The sequence below is a fragment of the Aspergillus niger genome (assembly GCF_000002855.4).
Source record: "Aspergillus niger supercontig An01".
NCBI classification, from domain to species: domain Eukaryota; kingdom Fungi; phylum Ascomycota; class Eurotiomycetes; order Eurotiales; family Aspergillaceae; genus Aspergillus; species Aspergillus niger.
In genome coordinates, this window is record NT_166518.1 from 1470531 (window position 1) to 1489556 (window position 19026).

General features: G+C 52.8%; 8 protein-coding genes across 8 annotated transcripts; 4 read left to right on the forward strand and 4 right to left on the reverse strand.

Moving 5' to 3' along the window:
- Positions 1-62: 62 nt before the first annotated feature.
- An01g06220 (uncharacterized protein) lies at positions 63-636 on the forward strand (the record flags this gene model as incomplete). Its single annotated transcript, XM_059748609.1, has 3 exons — positions 63-264; positions 343-553; positions 600-636. Coding segments are annotated over 3 exons (450 nt in total), but the record flags the coding sequence as incomplete, so codon positions are not given.
- Positions 637-991: 355 nt separating this feature from the next.
- An01g06230 (uncharacterized protein) lies at positions 992-3440 on the reverse strand (the record flags this gene model as incomplete). Its single annotated transcript, XM_001389010.3, has 4 exons — positions 992-1420; positions 1482-3009; positions 3080-3272; positions 3368-3440. The coding sequence occupies 4 exons, from the start codon at positions 3438-3440 to the stop codon at positions 992-994; spliced, it is 2223 nt and encodes a 740-aa protein (XP_001389047.1).
- Positions 3441-4207: 767 nt separating this feature from the next.
- Positions 4208-5371, forward strand: An01g06240 (uncharacterized protein; the record flags this gene model as incomplete). The annotated part of the gene is made up of 5 exons (XM_059748621.1): positions 4208-4214; positions 4315-4442; positions 4548-5021; positions 5074-5127; positions 5186-5371. 5 exons carry the CDS (start codon positions 4208-4210, stop codon positions 5369-5371), a joined length of 849 nt encoding a protein of 282 aa, XP_059599691.1.
- Positions 5372-6195: 824 nt separating this feature from the next.
- An01g06250 (uncharacterized protein) lies at positions 6196-8688 on the forward strand (the record flags this gene model as incomplete). The annotated part of the gene is made up of 3 exons (XM_001389012.1): positions 6196-6666; positions 6738-6976; positions 7041-8688. 3 exons carry the CDS (start codon positions 6196-6198, stop codon positions 8686-8688), a joined length of 2358 nt encoding a protein of 785 aa, XP_001389049.1.
- Positions 8689-9030: 342 nt separating this feature from the next.
- An01g06260 (uncharacterized protein) lies at positions 9031-12124 on the reverse strand (the record flags this gene model as incomplete). The annotated part of the gene is made up of 9 exons (XM_059748638.1): positions 9031-10577; positions 10624-10711; positions 10762-10881; positions 10922-11077; positions 11122-11162; positions 11217-11535; positions 11579-11868; positions 11933-12011; positions 12098-12124. The coding sequence occupies 9 exons, from the start codon at positions 12122-12124 to the stop codon at positions 9031-9033; spliced, it is 2667 nt and encodes an 888-aa protein (XP_059599692.1).
- Positions 12125-12261: 137 nt separating this feature from the next.
- An01g06270 (uncharacterized protein) lies at positions 12262-13935 on the forward strand (the record flags this gene model as incomplete). Its single annotated transcript, XM_001389014.1, has 3 exons — positions 12262-12486; positions 12553-13637; positions 13692-13935. The coding sequence occupies 3 exons, from the start codon at positions 12262-12264 to the stop codon at positions 13933-13935; spliced, it is 1554 nt and encodes a 517-aa protein (XP_001389051.1).
- Positions 13936-14282: 347 nt separating this feature from the next.
- Positions 14283-14974, reverse strand: An01g06280 (uncharacterized protein; the record flags this gene model as incomplete). Its single annotated transcript, XM_001389015.3, has 2 exons — positions 14283-14606; positions 14714-14974. 2 exons carry the CDS (start codon positions 14972-14974, stop codon positions 14283-14285), a joined length of 585 nt encoding a protein of 194 aa, XP_001389052.1.
- Positions 14975-16470: 1496 nt separating this feature from the next.
- An01g06290 (uncharacterized protein) lies at positions 16471-17525 on the reverse strand (the record flags this gene model as incomplete). Its single annotated transcript, XM_059748658.1, has 3 exons — positions 16471-16747; positions 16807-17315; positions 17505-17525. The coding sequence occupies 3 exons, from the start codon at positions 17523-17525 to the stop codon at positions 16471-16473; spliced, it is 807 nt and encodes a 268-aa protein (XP_059599693.1).
- Between the last annotated feature and the right edge of the window lie 1501 nt (positions 17526-19026).

Sequence of the window (19026 nt, forward strand, 5' to 3'; positions counted from 1 at the left end):
CATTCGGTATACCCTTCCCCTCCCTTTCCCCCAAGATATGAATACACTGGAACGAAAAATAGCTAATAAGTAATGTACAGAACGGCCCCTACGGCGAGAACCTCGCCTTCGGGTACCCCAACGTCTCGTCTGCCGTAGCCGCCTGGGGTGACGAAGTCCAAAAGTACAATTTCCAGGAACCGACGGGGTTCACGGAGGAGACGGGACATTTTACGCAGTTGGTGTGGAGGGAGACGAGGGAGGTGGGGTGTGCGGCTATTGATTGTGGATATAACAATACTAACACTACTAATGATAATGATAATGGGAATGGGAAGAGAAGTGATGGTGGAGGCGGAGGAGGTGGTGGGATAAATGGAACGGAGAGACCGCAGGGATGGTATGTCGTTTGTGAATACTCGCCTAGGGGCAATATCATTGGGGGCAATAAGAAATTGGGGGATAAGGAGTTCTTTAAGATTAACGTGCAGCCGTCGAGTACTTATTCCGGGCCGTATAATACGGGATCGGCTGGAAATGGGGCCGCGAGGGTGGAATGTATAATGGGATTATGGTGGGTTGTGTTGGGGTGGTGGTTGGTGTTNCTGACTTTTGGATAGTTTNGGTAATTGGGATATGGATAGTGGTATAAACTGAACTTGAATGATTGCAGTAGTCATCATTGTCTGTCATCTCTCATTGCTACCAACATCACGCACATCAAAGTATCCCCTCACGCTCGGGAAAGAAATATGCAAACACAGATTCTATTCACTTTTTTTGAAATGTTCCAGACACAGGTGCCCCCACGCGCGGGCTGGAACCAATCCAAATGGATCACAGATGAAGTCTCACAGGGAAGAGAGGAAGAAGTGTGAAGGGCTTCAGAGAGGATAAGGAAAAAAAAGGCGAGGATATCGACAGACAAGATGCGAGATAAGGATAAAAGGAAATGAAAAGGAAAAGGAAATAGATGGAATAGAACACATTAGATACGAAGCTGGCTTCCCAATCAACCAATGACTTCCTCGTTCTCCTCGATGATCTCTTCCACAATCTCCTCCACCACTGTCTCGCCTTGGTCCTCCGACACAGCAGGGGCATCCTTGGCCTGCTTGGAGGAGTCGACGTCTTCCGGCACACCGTAGGCGTCCTTCTCCTCCGCAAGCATCTCCTTCTCCCTCCGGATCCAGGCAGCCCACTCGTTGAGCACGCGCTTGCGCGTCTCCACAACTGCTGTGTTGGCAATGTCGACAGCGTACTTGTCCTCCTCGTCGAACTCCTTCGAGTACTCGCGGAGGTTCTTGCGCACTTGCTTCTGCTCCTCCTTGCTGAGAAGAGTGGGGGGGCGGGGGCGCCAGATGAACTGCTTGAACTTGTCGGTGGGGTGTTCGGCGAGGGTCTGACCGGCGAAGGTGTGAATGTTGTAGCCGTTTTCCATCTACAGAATATATGTCAATAATCCAGTTGTAACAGAATATCAAAAGAAAGAAAGAACATACCGAGTGGGTCCACACGCTAGCACTGCTGACAACGTAGCGACCCGTAGGATCCCAGTCAATATCCGTGACACCGTAGTGCTCAACGGTCTTCATTAATTGCAGGTTGGCGGCCAGATCCTTCTCGCCCTCGGGCTTCTCACCCTCAAAGTCCATATCCCAGAAGTCAATGTCGAAGTTGGTCTGGGAGTGAACAGTAGCGACGACGACAAAACGTCCCTTGGGAGACCAGTAGATGGCGTTGCTGGTCTTCTTCTCGATGGTGCGCACAACCTTGAAGTTGCCGGCCGAGACACCCTTCTTTTCGGGGGCAAAGAAAGACACGGAGGTCTTGGGGAGAACGGCGGCGCCGCTGGGGGCCTCGCCCGTGGTGATGGCGACGAAACGTCCTCCGTTGGGTTCCCAAGCAAAGTTGATGACTGTATCCTTGAGACTGTCGACGACTTCCACGGGGACACCCTTCTCGCGCACGCGGAAAATCTCCAGGTTGGTGGCCATGGACTTCTTGGACTTGGAGTGACGGTCGACCTTGACACAGACGTAGGTACCTTGCGACTGCCAGTGCAGCTTGACATCCGAGACGTTGAACAGGTTACGCGTACGGACAATCTCCTTCGAGGGAACGCTCATCAAGGCGACACGGGCCGGGTTGCTGCCGATTTCGGGAGTCCAGAAGCAGAGCAGCTGTTCGTACTGCTTGACACCCTCGCGGACGACGGTGGCGGGGGACCACTCGAAGTCCATAACACCATCGATCTTGACGGAAGTCTTGCCCAGCAAGTTCATCCGGGGGAGCTCGTAGATCGAGATCGACTGGTGCTGCTGCATTCTCGCAACGTACTTCTCGTCAGCAGACCACTTGAAAGCGGGCCACTGGACCTTCTTCTTGGGCTCTCCATCACCACCAGGGCCGGCAGTCAGATCGTGGGAGACGAAGGAACGAAGAGGCTTGCCAGTGACGATATCCCAGATGATGATGTTCTTTCCGTCTTCCTCGTAGGTCAGGACCGGGTGGCCCTCCTCAACCTGGATGGGGCGGGCGGACCAGGTGGTCAGGTAGCTCTCACCGGGCGAGAATTCGACCAGCTGAACGAAAGGATGGGGGAACTGCTTCTGCTTCGAGAAGGCGGGACCACCCCAAAGCTGGACACCCTGGGGGTGGACGGAGGCGAGGTAGGTACCCTTGGGGGACCACTGGACGAAAAGCTGCGTCCAGTGCGCGCGATCGACGACGTTCTCCGGGGGATTGCTCTTGTTGTTCCAGAACACACCGACCTTGTCGCCACGGTAGAGGGCGAACTGGTCACGGGCGTTGGCGTCGCCCAGCCATGAGCGGAGGTGCTCCTTCTCCTTGAAGGGTTCGATGGTGGGGGGCTTGTATTCCTCGTCGATGCGTCCTTCACGGCCATAGCGATCGATATCCATCAACTTGTTGACGGCGAGAGTGTGCTTCTTATCGAGGGGTACACCGTGCAGTTGCTTGACGGCAGCGATGGCCTGTTCGGGGGTCTCGTACTCAACGAAGGCGAAACTGAAACGACGTGTTAATGTTTCCACAACCTTTTCCCGACCACAATCAGAATTCCTAAGTTGAAACATACCCTTCGGACATGTTCTTGTCGTTGAGGGGCATGAAGACGGCATCTTCCGAGGTGTGGCCGACCGTGTTGAGCTTCCTCAACAAGAACTTGATGAGCTTTTGCCGGCTCTCCTCGGGGACGACCGGAAGTCCATCGATCACAACAAATGTGTCCAAACCCTCCTCAAGCTTCACTTCATACTGCTCCTTGAGATCTGGATGGAGAAAAACGGGCGGAGTCAGCGACGAGGGGCACGGGGGAAATTGGGCGAGAAGAGGATGATGGAACAACAACGCGAGGCGCACTCACCGGAGAAGTCAATCTCCTCCTCCTCCTCTTCGTGGAGGTCCTGCTCAGTCAGGGTGTCAAAACTGGGCGCCATGGTTGCAGTCGCAGCGAACGGCGATATGGGGGGTGAGGGTGGAGAGGGTATGATCTTGAAGATGAAAGATGCTGTTCTGGATTTTCTGCTGGTCGACCCCGATTTGGCTGATTTTAGGGCAAAAGAACAAATCCCAAACCACAAGCGCCTTCTGTGTGCGAAGGCAGCTGAGTCAGGGCTGAGTCATCTCCCCATTGTCCCTGCTTGCTTTCACTTTCGCGCGGTAAAGTGACGGTAAATGACCATTCCCCATGATACCACTAGTAAACTGCCTATTCTTTCTCCAGCTCCACCACGTGATAACGCTTATCTAAGCCACCCGCCCCCAGCTTCTCGCCCGGCTGATTATGTCTTCTGTAACCGACTTGTACAATCGGCTTGGACCAGCCATAACATTTCGCGATCCTCACGCATCGTCCCGCTTTCCGTTGCTGCTGCGGGTGATAGCTGCTGGTCGTTGTGGGCCGGCCATCACGAACTCCTCGTCTATTCGTTTTTGTCTTGTCTAATCCATCTCTCTCCCTGTCCTACTTCCTCCTGGGGCTTTACGTACCTCCTCTCTCTTATGCCCCGCCGGTCCTAAGCGCCAGCGCTACGCCCAGATCTAGACGATCCTCCTCAGTGCACGACCACCGTGAGCTGAATCCCGCTGCTGATAGCCTTGCGAACTCTTAAATTGAGTCCAGTCAGCAATTGACAACATCAAATTCCATTCAGTTGTGTTGTTTCCTGCAGAGGTGCTGCAAAGCAAAGCTACCCGGTCCACCATGTCGCGTAAGTTCGGAAGTCTGATGTTCCCGGTCGATGCTCCACGCCGAGATCGCTCTCAGCTGACATCATGGCTTTTTCTTTTTCTATGCAACAGTATCTCCAGAAGCCCGCGATCAATACATTCCGATCATTGATTCAATTCTCGCCAGAAGTGATTTGACCACCATCTCTTCAAAAACCATTCGCAACGGCCTTCAGGATGAGATCGGCTATGATCTTACCCCGCATAAGGTCTGCGCCCCCGGCCTTTCATTATTGTCGCATATTGCTCTTTGCTCTTTCGATTCGTAGCGGTAGATCTCAAACATAATGCTAATGTTACTTTTATTCATACAGCTTGCCATCAAGCAGCTTATCATGGAGCGGTTCGACGTCTGTGCGGCACAAAAGGGCATCCAAACCGCATCCGAGACACCGGCGACCTCTGCTTCCACCACCAATGGCCATGGGAAAGACCACGACTCGGTGACCCCTGTTGAGCCGTCCTCTCCGGCCCAATCTTCCATGTCGCAGAAACGCCAAGCGGAGAGTGAGGAACATTCGGACACTTCAAGCAAGACTCCTCCTGTTAAGAAGCAGAAGCCCGACAATGACATCGATGCGGATGCCCTGTTCGCGGCCAAACTTCAGGCCGAGGAAAACATGCGTGCGCGCCAAACCCGCGGGGCTAGTACACGCAGAAGCCAGCCTGTGAAGAAGAAGCAGCCTGCCAAGGCAAAGACATCCAAGAAAGTGAAGGCTGAGGACGATTCGGACCTTGAATCGGGCTCGGACTCAGGAAAGAAGGTCAACAGATCTGGCGGGTTTCACGTATGCTGCAAATATTTCCTACTGGAGGTGACTGGTGCTGACGGCTGTCTAGAAACCGCTGACTCTTTCCCCGGCACTTTCGGCTTTGTTGGATGGCGAGGTGACGGTATGACTATTTCTTCCCATTTCCGGTCGGGCAAGAACTACTACTAACATTCGGACAGCTCTCGCGACCGCAGACAGTGAAGCGGCTTTGGCAATACATCCACGAGCATGATCTTCAGGATCCCAATGACCGGCGCCAAATCCGCTGTGACGATGCGATGCGTGCCGTGTTCAAGCAAGATCGCATACACATGTTTACGATGACCAAAATCCTCAGCCAGAATCTGTATAGTCCCGATGAATAACCTTAGGTATCTAGACGCGAACTTATGCCTTCCGGACAAGGCAATCGCAGCGACCAAGTCGTTGCCTTAACGATTCCCCGACTTTTGCTTATTACACAGCATTTGGAACCCAGGCGCTAACTCTCTTTTCATTCTGCTCCAACATTTTATTACTTGCTTCTCATATTGATATTTTGCTGCACTTGTTGCTACTCTCATTGGCGAACTGATTGCCCTATCTTTCTTTGTGTTGACCTGCTTTTCTCTCCAGCGGGAGTTGGTGCTGCCTTGTGGACAGGCGCGATGGATGTTGCTACCTAGAGATCGTATTCGCTTATTGATTTGGCTACATACATCGCATCGCGTCATTGCATGATACATTTTCAGTTATCGCACGAGCAGCCGGTACAGTTGTAGCCGAAGGGGCTAGTAATATGCATCCCATGGCTAAGCCGCACAGATGATCTGCCTTGTAGTTGCATGAGCTATAATGAGTCAAAATGAGTCATATCAATAACTGGAACGAATCCCCCAATAGATTAATTGCCTAGTTCTCCTATGCCGAGTTAATCGCAGTAATATAAAATTGATAGAACGGGAGCGATGCTCACTAAGCATGCCGCCGAACCAACTTTTTTGCCCGCCGCTCGTAACGTGAAAGCTGGTCCCTCCACTGCAACGCCGGCTTATCACCCCTCCGCCGAAATTCGCTGTCTGGTCGCACAGGCTCACCAAAGCGCGACGCGCTTCCCCTCCCAAGAGAGCAAATTCTGGGCACTGCCCCCCAAAACATCACCTTTCCTGATCACCTCGAGTAACCGCCCCTCAATCTTTCCACGTTTCCAATGTCCGAATCCCAGCCCGCCCAAGCTCCCGGAGCGCAAGGCCAAGGTCGGGGCGGCCGTCGACGAGGCCGCGGAGGAGGCTTTGGAGCTGCTCGCCAACCTGGACAAACCGATGGTCACCATCACCATTCCCATGATGGCGCTGGAAGGGGTGCGAGATCTAGGGGCCAGGGACCCCGTCGCGGAGGCGGCAGCGGAGGACGGGACAAGCAGGGTCGCTCGGGGAACAAGCCGGAGGCTTCTGCTGCAGGTGGACAGGGTGATACGAATGCTCAGACGGCGTCAGAAGGCAAGGGGAAGCAGCCTGTCACAACAGAAGAGTCCGATGATGCGGATGATGGCGAGGTCTGCTTTATTTGTGCTTCGAAGGTCGACCATACCTCGGTCTCGCCGTGTAATCACCGGACTTGTCATATTTGTGCGCTGAGATTGAGAGCTTTGTACAAGAATAAAGCTTGTGCACACTGTCGGGTATGTGTCTTGTCTGATTGTCTTCTCTGGTCTTCGTTGTGGCTATGCGCTGACATTCGCTTTTGGATTAGACGGAATCCAACTATGTTATCTTCACGGATGACCATGCCAAGCGCTACGAGGATTTCAAGGACTCCGATTTTTCGCAGATGGACGAAAATCTAGGAATCAAGTACGAGAACAACGACATCTTTGAAGATACAGTGTTGTTGTTGCGGTACAATTGCCCGGATAGAGGCTGTGATGTGGCTTGCTTGGGATGGCCTGACCTGCATCGTCACGTCAAAAGCAAGCATGGCAGAGTGATGTGGTAAGTTCCTTCTACCGTTGGATGCGATGAGCTGTGTAGGCGCATACTGACTTCAATGTCCCAGTGATCTTTGCACACGAAACAAGAAAGTGTTCACGCACGAGCATGAGCTCTTCACCAATGCAGAGTTGCGCAAGCACGAGAGGCATGGAGATGATGTGCCTGGTGCCATAGACCAGAGTGGGTTCAGAGGCCATCCTGAGTGTGGTTTCTGTCGGCAACGGTTCTATGGTGACGACGAATTATACGCACATTGTCGTGACCGTCACGAAAGATGCCACATTTGTGACCGTCGCTCCAGCGGCCGCCAGCAACAGTACTACATCGACTACAACGCTCTCGAAGACCACTTTCAGAAAGATCACTTCCTGTGCCTCGACCAGGAGTGTCTGGAGAAGAAGTTCGTCGTCTTCGAGTCCCAGATGGACCTCAAGGCACATCAACTTGAATGCCATCCCAACGGCCTTTCTAAGGACGCCAGACGCGACGCTCGCACTGTTGACCTGTCATCCTTTGATATCAGAACTCCTTACCAGCCTCAGCGCCAGCGTCGAGGTGCTGGTCGTGGACGCGATCCTAACGCGGAGCCTCTACCGGTGTCCAGCGCTCAGCCACTGCGAAGAGACGAGATTGCGTATCAACGCCAGATGGCCATCCAAAGTGCACAGTCCGTGTCTACCCGCAGCTTCGGCGGCCAACTAACACGCAACGATACTCAGCCTGTGCGTGCTCCGGCTCGTCCAACGCCCACACAGACCCCTCCCGCAGCCACGCCAGTTGCCGAGATGGAAGACCTCAACCTCAGTGCCGATTCGGGTACTCCTCAAGAAAAAGCCCGCCGTCTCCGCCATGCGGCTGTCGTCGAAAGAGCCTCGAACCTCCTAGGCAACGACCAGAACAAGCTCAAGGAATTCCGTGCCCGGGTTTCCAGCTACCGCACCACCTCAATCTCCGCCACAGAACTCATCGACGCCTTCTTTTCGCTCTTTGATACCTCCAGCACCGAACTGGGCAAACTCATCAAAGAACTCGCCGAGATCTACGAAGACGAAGGCAAGCGCAACGCCCTCCTCAAGGCCTGGAATGACTGGCGTGCCATCAATGAAGACTACCCAGCTCTGCCCGGCCCCGGCGGCATGCTTCCCGGCATGTCCCCAGGAACCGTGAACGGCAGCGGAGTGGGAGGAAAGCGTGTCCTGCGCCTCAAATCCTCAACAGCCCAGTCCTCCCGTTCCTACGTTGGTAGAAGCGGTGCTATGCCTTCATCATCCTCCTCTTCCTCAGCCGCTAACCCCTTCCCCCCTCTCTCCTCGACCACCGCCCGCTCTACCCCCCGATCTTCCACCCCCGCTGCCACTACTCCCTGGGGCGCCGCCGCGGCCGCAGCTCCCTCAGCCCCGACCTCTGCCTTCAGCAGCGCCACCTCTTCCCGCTCCGCCTCGCGCGCCCCGGCGCGCCCAGTCAACGCCAACAGCGCCGAAGCCTTCCCTGCTCTCCCTGCTGCGCCTAAGCCCAACGTCCTCATGGCAGGTCTGACTCGCGGCACCGTCCGCTGGGACGACCGTCACAAGCCATCCGGGAATGCCTGGGCCTCTCGGAACGACCCCGGCGCTAGCTCGTCTAATGCAGAGGATGATTTCCCCGAGTTCCCTGCAGGAGGCAAGAAGGGCAAGAACAAGAAGGGGAAGCAGACTCTGTTCCATTTCGGATAATGATGATACATACCACACCACTATACTGTTCTTTTCTTCTCTTCTTTTCTTTCACCTCACACATACGAAAGTGGGTTTGTGTCTATGCATCGTCGGTCCGGGTCCTACGTTTGTTGATGATGTCGTTGCTTGTTCAGCTTGTATTTGAGCGAAAAATGCTTTTTACTTCTAGAGTTGCTTGCGTGAGGTAAATAAAAGCTAGTGGGCTGGTTTTTCTTTGCGTTGGTGCAGGGGGATGAATGGAAATAAGTACATTTCAGTCTGGGGTTGGATTATGGGGGTGTAAAACAAATGCAACACAATACTGTTAAAGTCATACATGATGTGGTAGAGATGAACGGATCAGGATTCAGTATTCATTGAGGAAATGGGATTCTGTTCGTCAGAGGAATCATCATTATTTTCAGAACGCGACGTGGCGAGTCCATCTACAGGCCCCTCGGAGACGTCCGAGGGAGGAGCTAATAGTCGTGATATACAATCATTAGGACTTTCGAGAAGGGCTTCTGACTCAGGAATTCCAAGCTGACCTTCAGCAGTTTGCACCAGGGTTTCACCCAGTTCAGAGCTATGATGGACCTCAGGGCCCTCATCATCGAAAAGAAGGTTCCCGGTAGAACTAGTGTCCTCGTACACTTCCCTGGGCGCAGGAGCGTCTTCGTCGCTGGCACATGCCGCGTCCTCGTCGATAGCAGCCATACTCAGAGCAAAGTCATCCTGAAGCCGCTTCAACCATTTCCGAAGGGCTTCGCCTTCCATAGTTCTATTACGGACTAGAAGGAGTTGTTCTTTCAGCGAAAGGATCAGATTCCGTCTACGAGTCACCGCCAAGGCTCTGGACTTGCTATGTCGGCGTTTAGCGAGCTGATTGAGTTTCTCTGATACCTGCTGTGTGGTTTCGAGGACACCTGGGGGAAGGTCAACAAGCTTGGCTAGAGCGAGGCCGTAGAATTGATTCGTATCGATGCCTTCGGCTATCTTGTAGAGCATGGTCATTTTCGAAGCATCGGGGGATACTTCTGCCGTGAGATGGAGGCTCACGACGCCATTGCGCTCGCCCATTATTAAGGCGAGATCTCGGAAATGGGTCACAAACCAGACTAGCGCGTGGCTTTCTACGAGTGCTTCCGCGATGGCGATGGCTATGGCCAGGCCGTCTGTTGTGCTGGTGCCGCGCCCTAGTTCGTCGACGATAACCATGCTGCGCGGTTCGATGTTGCGGAGGATGAAGGCCATTTCGCGCATTTCGGCGGCAAAGGTCGAAATATTTGCTTCGAGGTCGTCGGACGTGGAGACTCGTGCGAATAGTTGGTGGACGATGGGGAATGATGCATATTCTGCTGGGATGAAACAGCCGATTTGCGCCATTACGGTCATCAGCGCTAGGGTGCGGATGTAAGTGGATTTGCCGCTCATGTTGCAGCCTGTGATGATCTGGAAGCGAGACTGTTGCGTTGCGTAGGCATCATTGGGGATGAACTTCTTCGTGTGTATCTTCTCGCGGATCGGATGACGTCCGGATTTGATTGCGAGAGTATCTGTCAGTTCAGGCCGGATGTAGTCGTTTGATGTTGCTAATTGGGCGAACGCTGTTAGGATGTCAAGAATAGCAATGGCTTCGCTTACTTTGAAGAGTCCTGAGATCTCTGAGCAGATGTTGTGAATTAGTCCCTGCACCGTTTCGTCGCTCATATTGATGACTTCATTGTGTGCATCTGTGATCTTCTGATTGAGCTTAACGAGATCGAGCGTTTGACACTCTATACGGTTCTTTTTGCGAAAGACGTTGATGAAGACGTCTGGCAAGGATTCTACTGTTGTAGCCGAGAGACTAATGTAGTATTGGCGAGCTCTGTCGAACTTCAAGTCAAGGGCTATACTGTACGTTTCTACTACTATCAGCTATGAGCAGTTTCTATGCTCCAATGTACTGACCTGCTAGCTCTGCTACGAGATCCGCGGCATCTGTATTAGCTTCTTTGTATGTTTGTCTCGCGACGTCGAGGAGGCTGTTCACACCAGCCTAGAGTAAACTATGTCAGGCATGCAGGGGAACTTGCACATGAGGCTTACCCGGACACAGTAAATGCGCTGGTTCCTGAGATCAAGTGGCCGGGTTTGGTATGTGACATGCTCGTTGAGAGTCTCTTCAATCATCTGCTGAACAGCCCGGTGGCCTGCTGGGGCACATAGCTGTATAGTGGTTAGCTACCGCATGACAATATCAACATACAGCTACCTCTCTTATGGTTGTTAGAAGACTGCTTTGAGCTGCCATCAGTGCCTTGTAAACTGACTTGATTGATCCCACGTATGTCTTGACCATGATGACATTGTTGACAGACTGCTCAGCGTATTGTAAGGCTCGTTTATTGGGCACAAGGATGAGCTGGATTGTCAGTAAGCTATTAAGAAGGCTAGTTCTCCACTTACAGAAGTAAGAACTTTATCCGCATCAACAAAGCCTTTGAGAGCTAATATTTGGTATGGTTAGAATAGAGTCATATATAGCAGGATTCTAAACGAACCTTGTCTCACTGAGACAAACATGTCCTCCTTTGTAGACAAATCCTCAACAGCATCGTATCGTGCTTGCAGCTTTGATTCCTCGGTTGATGGTTGAAGAATGTTGGCTCTGAGAAGCCTTGCACCCATAGGTGTCAGAGTCTCATTGAGAAGTCCGTACAGGCTATCCTTTGATTTCGCATTGTGTATATTTTGGATCAACTCCAAGGAGACAATTGTGGATAGATCAATGGACATGGACCCCTGTGATGGCTCGAACCTGATACGAAGCGAGTGGCAGGTGAAGGTTCTGTTTAGCTCCAGCTCGACATACTTTAAGACCTATGGAAATTAGTCGTGTCAGCCAGACGGTTGTGGTGCTCACCGCAGCAAAGCAGCAGGCAGCATAATAGTTCCCTCCCAGGACGATTTTGATGGGTTCAACATCCCCAGAAAAGGCGAGCCGGTCTACATAGTCATGGCCAGCCCTCTCCGACCAGAACTTGCGGTCTAAAAAGGTAAATGTAGTATCTTGGATATTCTCCTGTATGATGTAGAACAACTTGGATTCTTTGGCAGAGGTTGCGAACAGAATCTCGGTCGGTTCGAATACCCCGATCTTCGTGACAGTTCTGACGTACGTCTGGCTATCGCATATCTGACACAACACTGTCTCTGCAGTGGATAGATTGACAAAAGCAAGGCCAACCGTCGAAGAGATACCTCTGGACTCACTAACGGCACAGATGATGTCCTGAGAAGCAACGCTTGTTGCTGTTGTCGTTGGCCTCGGCGTTGTTCTGGGGAATGTGCTGGTTCTGAAAAAGGGAGCAACAGAGCTAGCAGCCCCAATAGAGGAGCTTCGAGCAAATGAAACCGACATTCTGCGTTTTGCATGATTTACCAGCTGAGGAGGAGAGCGTTTTTCCATTGATGCAGGATATAGTTAGAGCTGCCGTCCGGAAGCGGACTAGTGGCGATAGACTCCCCGCGATAGCGACGGCTATCTTTTATCTTTTTTTCGGCGAAAATCTTCAACGACAAAATCATCCAACAAAGAGCGACACAATGGCGACTCTTCTACCTCCCCCGTCGAAGCGTCAGAGGACAGAGAATGCTGAGCGGGCCCGCCTGCAGCAGGAGATCCAGAGTGTTCCAGAGAACCTGGGTAGCATTCGTGTGCAATTCTTCGACCAGGCGACGGGATCTGCGACCGGGCCGGCGGTGTCCGTTCCAGTTGCTGATGCCAGTGTGAAGAATCTCGAGACTCTTTTGAATACGTTACAAGGCAATGTAGGTATGCAGCAAGGCATTGTTCAGCATATACCAGAGACTAATAGATTTCTTTTTGCGCCGCAGGAAGAAGATGAGCGAGTACCGTACCGGTTCACATACCAATCCGATGGCAAAGACAAAAACGACCAGACAATCGATATCCTCTCTGACTTGTACCACTCCCTCTTGAAGCCCGGCCTGAAGACAACCGAAGATACTGTACATCTCTACTTCACTCCCCAGGCTGTGTTCCGCGTCAAAGCCGTTTCACGATGCTCCGCTGCGATCGCCGGACACGGCGAGGCAATTCTTGCGACCAGCTTCTCCCCTGTTAACTCGTCCACAATGGTTACCGGCAGCGGTGACTCTACAGCTCGCATCTGGGATTGCGACACTGGAACTCCTCTGCACACTCTGAAGGGCCATACCAGCTGGGTGCTGGCGGTCAGCTACTCGCCCAACGGCGCAATGATTGCGACGGGAAGCATGGACAATACCGTGCGCTTCTGGGACGCAAAGAAGGGAACCCCGTTGGGCGCGCCCTTGAAGGGACACGCCAAATGGATCACCAGTCTGGCCTGGGAACCATACCATCTTCAGCAGCCCGGCCGGCCGCGCCTGGCGTCCGCGTCCAAGGACTCGACAGTCCGCATATGGGACGTGGTCTCGAAACGCATCGACACCGTTCTCACCGGGCACAAGGGCTCCGTGACCTGCGTCCGCTGGGGCGGAACCGGGAACATCTACACTGCTTCTCACGACAAGACCATCAAGGTATGGAATGCTCAGAACGGTACCCTGCGTCAGACCCTTTCTGCGCACGCCCACCGCGTCAACCACCTGGCCCTGTCTACCGACTTTGTCCTCCGCACTGCGTACCACGACCACACCGGCAAGGTGCCGCAGGCCGATGCCGAGAAGATCGCGGCAGCCAAGCAGCGATTCGAGCAGGCGGCGACCATCAACAACAAGATCGTCGAGAAGCTAGTATCAGCGAGTGACGACTTCACTATGTACTTGTGGGAGCCGGTTAATTCGAGTAAGCCAATTGCGCGACTGCTGGGACACCAGAAGGAGGTGAACCATGTGACGTTCTCGCCGGACATGGCGTACATTGCGTCCGCGGGATTCGACAACCATGTTAAGCTGTGGAACGCCCGTGACGGGAAGTGAGTTTTTACCACAGCTTCAAAATGTGACATACAAGTACTAATGGACAATAGATTTATCACGACACTCCGCGGCCACGTCGGCGCCGTGTATCAGTGCTGCTTCTCGGCTGATTCCCGGCTGCTGGTCTCGTCGTCCAAGGACACAACGCTGAAGGTATGGAATGTGCGGACGGGCAAGTTGCAAGAGGATCTGCCGGGCCACAAGGACGAGGTGTTTGCAGTAGATTGGAGTCCGGATGGACAGAAGGTGGGAAGTGGCGGGAAAGACAAGGCGGTGCGGATATGGAGGAATTAGATACCACACAGCGTATTAAGTTATCTAACTTCGTACTATACTAGTATACTACTATAGAACGCATGACACTGTTATGACTGACAATATCATAATAACAACAACATAACACCAACTATACTGCCCACCAGACTAAATCTTACAACTAATGAAATCAAAATCAAAAATATCAACAATCATTGATCACATTAACATACATATACAAAACACTCATTAATAAAACCAAATGAACACAACCACTATACTACCAACCCACTTCATCTATAACTACTCTAGTATCTTTTCCTCAACCAACCAACCATCTCCACCAAAACTAACCCCGCCCCGAAAAGGAAGTAGTACTAAGTAGTTTAGATATACTCCCAAGCAGCGACAGAACCATTGGTAGCCACAGCGAGGGCATCAAAGCCCAAGCAATCAGCGACATTGCCACTGGGCACGGTAGCATTCTTAGTAGCAGCAAACACCTGCCACTTGTTACCCTGATCAGGGCAAGCCATGAAGCCCGTAGCACCGGCACCGGTGAAAGTCCAGCTGCCGAAGGGCTTGCCGGGGGTGTACTTGAAGGGGCCGGTGGACGAGCCAGCGGGGATGTAGGCCGAGTGGGGGACGGTGAAGGTCAGGGCGCCGCTGGGGGCGACGTAGACTTGCTGGCCGCCGGGGACTTCGACGTCCTATTTCATTATTTCATTAGTATATGGGGGTCTTGTGTGGTTTTGATGGGGGAGAAGAGGGTATGGGAAAGGTAATATGGTTATGGTTATGGTATGGGGGAACTCACCAAAGCAGAGCCATCACCAGCAAAAACGGTCTCAGTACCAGCAGGGCAGCCGGAAGAGATCGGGCAGTAAGAAGAGGTGTTTCCACCCAGGTAGAAACCGCCGCTGTTGGCGTTCAAGGGGAGAAGGTGGATGGGAGAGCCGGAGCGGGCGGACATGATGCCGAAGGTAGAGGGAGTGGTGGCATTGGTGGTATCGCGCTGCTGGGCGGGGGCAGCGGCGGCCAGGAGGGGAAGAAGAGTAGAGGCGAGAGTGAACTTCATTTTGATGGTATTAGAAAGTTTTGATTATAATATAATATAGAGATAGGTGTGGTGGTATGGTGTGGAAAGGTATCAAGTTGTTTTGTTTGAAAACGAATGTCTTTGGAGTACTGAAGGGGAAGAGAAGGAGGATCCTTAGGCTGTATTTATATCCTTCGATGATCAGACTATGAGATCAACCAGTTACTATTAGGGAAAGAAACTAAGTGGAGAGAGAGCTCGAAGAGAAAGAGTGAGAGTGGCCAGTCGAGCAAGGGCCTCCATCACAAGAAACATAACGAGGGCACTACGGTGCACTATGGATAGCAACAGACAAAACATCGCCTCCGGCATCCATCTCAACCCTGCCACAGCAGAAAACGCAGGGAAGCGGCACGAGCCGTCAGAGAATAATAGAGCCTAAACCTATCAGAAGAGGCCTCCCACTTACTATCTGCTAGCCCAGCACACTAAAGTGAAACCGCATGGAGACGAAGACCCTCACCAGCCGTGCAGAGTGGCTCAATTGAAGGAAAAAACTGGGGAACCCATGAGCTCATGACGTGCCGGTTAAACGACCTGTCTCAGTTGTTGCTCCGAGACACGGCAAGGGAAGAAGAAGAAGGAAAAGGGAAAAAAGATTGATGCCCGTTGGCGACCGTTTAATTATAGAACGACGATCATCTCCAATCAATACCAAGAAGTTTAGGGAAAACAGGGTCCGTCCAGCAGACTAGCAACTTACTATGTAGTCAGGGTTCCCGGTTCCCGAATATCCGATGCCCCAATCTAACTCTTTTCTCACTTGCTCTTTTTTTGGTCGGTCGGACAAGCCCGATTTACCTAGACCATCCCTTACGAAGGTTTTGCTGAAGACTGAGCTTCGAGCGCCTTTTTCCGACGCCCGCCACCTTTCCCATGGAAGCTGGTGGCCGATCGACGTCATCGTCGACGTTGCGCACCGCCACAGTCAATACGAGCTGCAGAGGCGACCATGTCTCGGTGGAACGATGGTTCGTCCGGACGAAGCAACTGCGCGTGTCCGAACAGAACTTTAACCTAGTCCAGAGGGTTGATAGACCGCGAAAGAGCACAAAGGAATGGATTACTGCTATCAGGCTATCATTCATACATTCTCCTAGGGTAATGCAATACAGTACAGTCCCCCATAAGATGAGCATTTTCGCCTCTAACCGTTGTGCGCGGGACCGTAGGACCAGGCGCGAAAACCATCACTTCGTATAAAGCAAGTCACACGAATCGAAAGCAAGGAAGCATTAATCAAATATCACGTAGCAAGGAGAAATGAACCAGGAGAACCCGAAGAACCCTGTGACACCGGCCCAGATAGTAACAATACACCCCCATTCCGTTTGAAAGAGCCCATCACCAACACCGCAGAACCAAACCCCGCGTCCAACCTTGACCCGTATATATATAAACCGCGTGAGCAAAAAAAGCAACCAAAAACACAAAACATCGCCCATTGGTATCCCGAATTAGCAAACAACCTTGGTTTAGTCGTAATCGTCCCCGGCATCGTCTCCGTCGCTGTGACGCCCGCGAGATCCCTTTACTCCGTCCTTGCGGATGGGAATCTTGATCCCCTGGAGGGCAAAGCATTTGCTCAGTGGTGTGCTCTCAATGACACCGGGGAACTTCTTGGCCGAAAATACGTGGAATGGCTCGGAGAACACCGAGGCCAGTACTGGCGCAGAGCCGTGGTTGATCACGGAGACCCCGTTGGGGGAATCGCCGGACTGGCTGCCTACATTCACAAAGCTCATTTTGAGACTGCACGCGAAATCAGTTACATCAATCAAATCGTGATCGGCTCAAAAATCTGCACTCACCGGAAAGAGCCCTCTGTGCGGACACTCAGGTCCTGCAGGATAAACCACACTCCGATCTTGTTTTCCGGGTCGGTCAAGCGAAACGCGCTGGCGCTGAGGCTGCCGATGAGGTTCCGCGTGAACATGCCGCCAGGGCCAGAGGCCACAGGCTGCGCCGGGGAAATGTTGGTGGGCGGCATGTGACCGCCGGCATAGTAAGGCTGATAATAGGGTGCTTGTGGATTCGCTCCATACGGGTTTTGATACTGTAGTTGGGGGTTGCCACCGTAGTAGTTGTTCATCTGAGGGTATCCAACAGGCTGGCCGTAGGCATTTTGCGCGTAGGGCGGGTAGGAAGGCGAGACACTATGCGGCGGAGGGGGGTATGAGGAGGACATGGCCGTCGATATCGAGGGAGAAGTGGCGGAGTGCTTGACGAGGTTTACCTCGCTGGTCCCTTCCGCGTTCCACAGGTCGACCATGAGCACATAGAAAGACGTGTCGATCTCACTAGAATGGCCGGTCAGCACCTATCATCGGCAGAGCGGAATATGGTGCCGTCATACTTAATGTCAATCTCCTTTTCAGTTTGGGCATCTCGGACAACCAGGCGAATGCAGGGAGGAGGTGTAATGGGTCGGCGATCCTGAGCTACAGTCAGCTACCCATCGAAAAGGTGGGAAGAAAAGAGCGGTTCAAGACAGCACAGCAAGACCTACCTTATCGCCGAAGCCACACATCCGGGCGCGAACCGGCTGCTGAACCACCTGCAAAGACCAAATGCGATTTTCATGGACGGTGGAAAGCGGCGCTAGATGGCTCGACGGCGGTAACCCGCCGGCAGACGCGACGCCTGCAGAGCCCGGAGTGGGGTATGAGGAGGATGGGGGAGGGATACGATCCATCGAGAGCGGCGGCGGGGGAGGCGGTGCGGTATGTGTGCGATCGTCCAGAGCGTACATGACGCTCATCACGTTTTGGAAGAAGGTGAAAGTCGAGGAAGTGGTGGCGGGGTGAATGCCCGAAACTGCTGCAGCAAGACTCGCGACAGGCAAACCCAATCTATCACGAGTCTAGATCGGGCAACGACACAGGCTCCTATGGCAGTCTTGCAAAAAGGAACCGGATGAATTAACACGCGTCGTTTGGAGGATGGTGCACAGTTGTAGACGTGAAGCTCGGAGAAGTGAGGATTGAACTCTGGGTAAGGCGCAGCGACGAGCTGTCAAAATGCGGGAGAATCGCTGAGCCTTCCACGGATCGGCCGCAGGACCACAGGTTCCCCAACGATGACCGCTTTATCCTGGGAGGTAGCACAAGGACAGGAACCCGCAGGGCTAAATGATTGGCGGCTTTGAAGCTGCGAGCCAACCCGAAGCTGGAACAAGACAGAACAGAGGATAGACTGGAGGAGGAGGAAGAGAAGCCAAAAAAAAAAAAAGGGCGGGGTTGCGAAAGAGGGCAGGCTGAACGTGAAGAGGGAAGACGGAGAGTTGGTGCGGACAGCAGAAAAGATTGGAGCAGCCGAGGAGGGGACGAAAGCAGAAGGTGAGCGAGTCACGGGCAGCTCTCGAGGTCCAGAACCTTAAGTTTGGGAGGAGATGAGCTCATTTGCGGTTTCTACTTAAGTTACTGTGTATTACATCTCGATATTCCTACGGGCGCTGGTCCTTTCGATTCCATTTTATCGAATCTGATAGACGATATACTATTCTACTATATCCAAGGAAGCATGATATCCTAATCTCAAAGTATGGAGTCAGTCATCTGTTGCTGGAAGGGATTTCCATAGAACGCGGATTGAAGGAAAAAGGAAAGCCAGTCCACGGGTCCCGGGGGAAGGAGGTTAGAGAGGGAGCCAACAGTCCCAGCAGTCCCCAAGCAATCCCCAGCAGCCCCGGCAGTCACTAAGATTGGGGGGCAGAAGGATTGGGGCTAATGGGCTTAGCTGGCTCTTTTCCCTCTTTCCTCCCTGGGTCGTAGCGTCACGGATCAGGAGGCGATCAACCCGGCGCAGGAACCTCGCGACCCAGACGGTCGGGTTCAGCAACTGCTTTTTTGGCCCAGCAACTCCCGCTGGATTTTTCCGCACCGGTCCTTTGTTTGCTATTTACCTTTCTTTTTTGGTGTGATCCATCCATCTATTCTTCTCTCCCCACCCCAAAGTTTTCCCTTTTGATTGCTGTTTATTTTCCCTGACTCTCCTTTGTCTGTATTCCTGCCAATAAAGCCAGGGGGGGG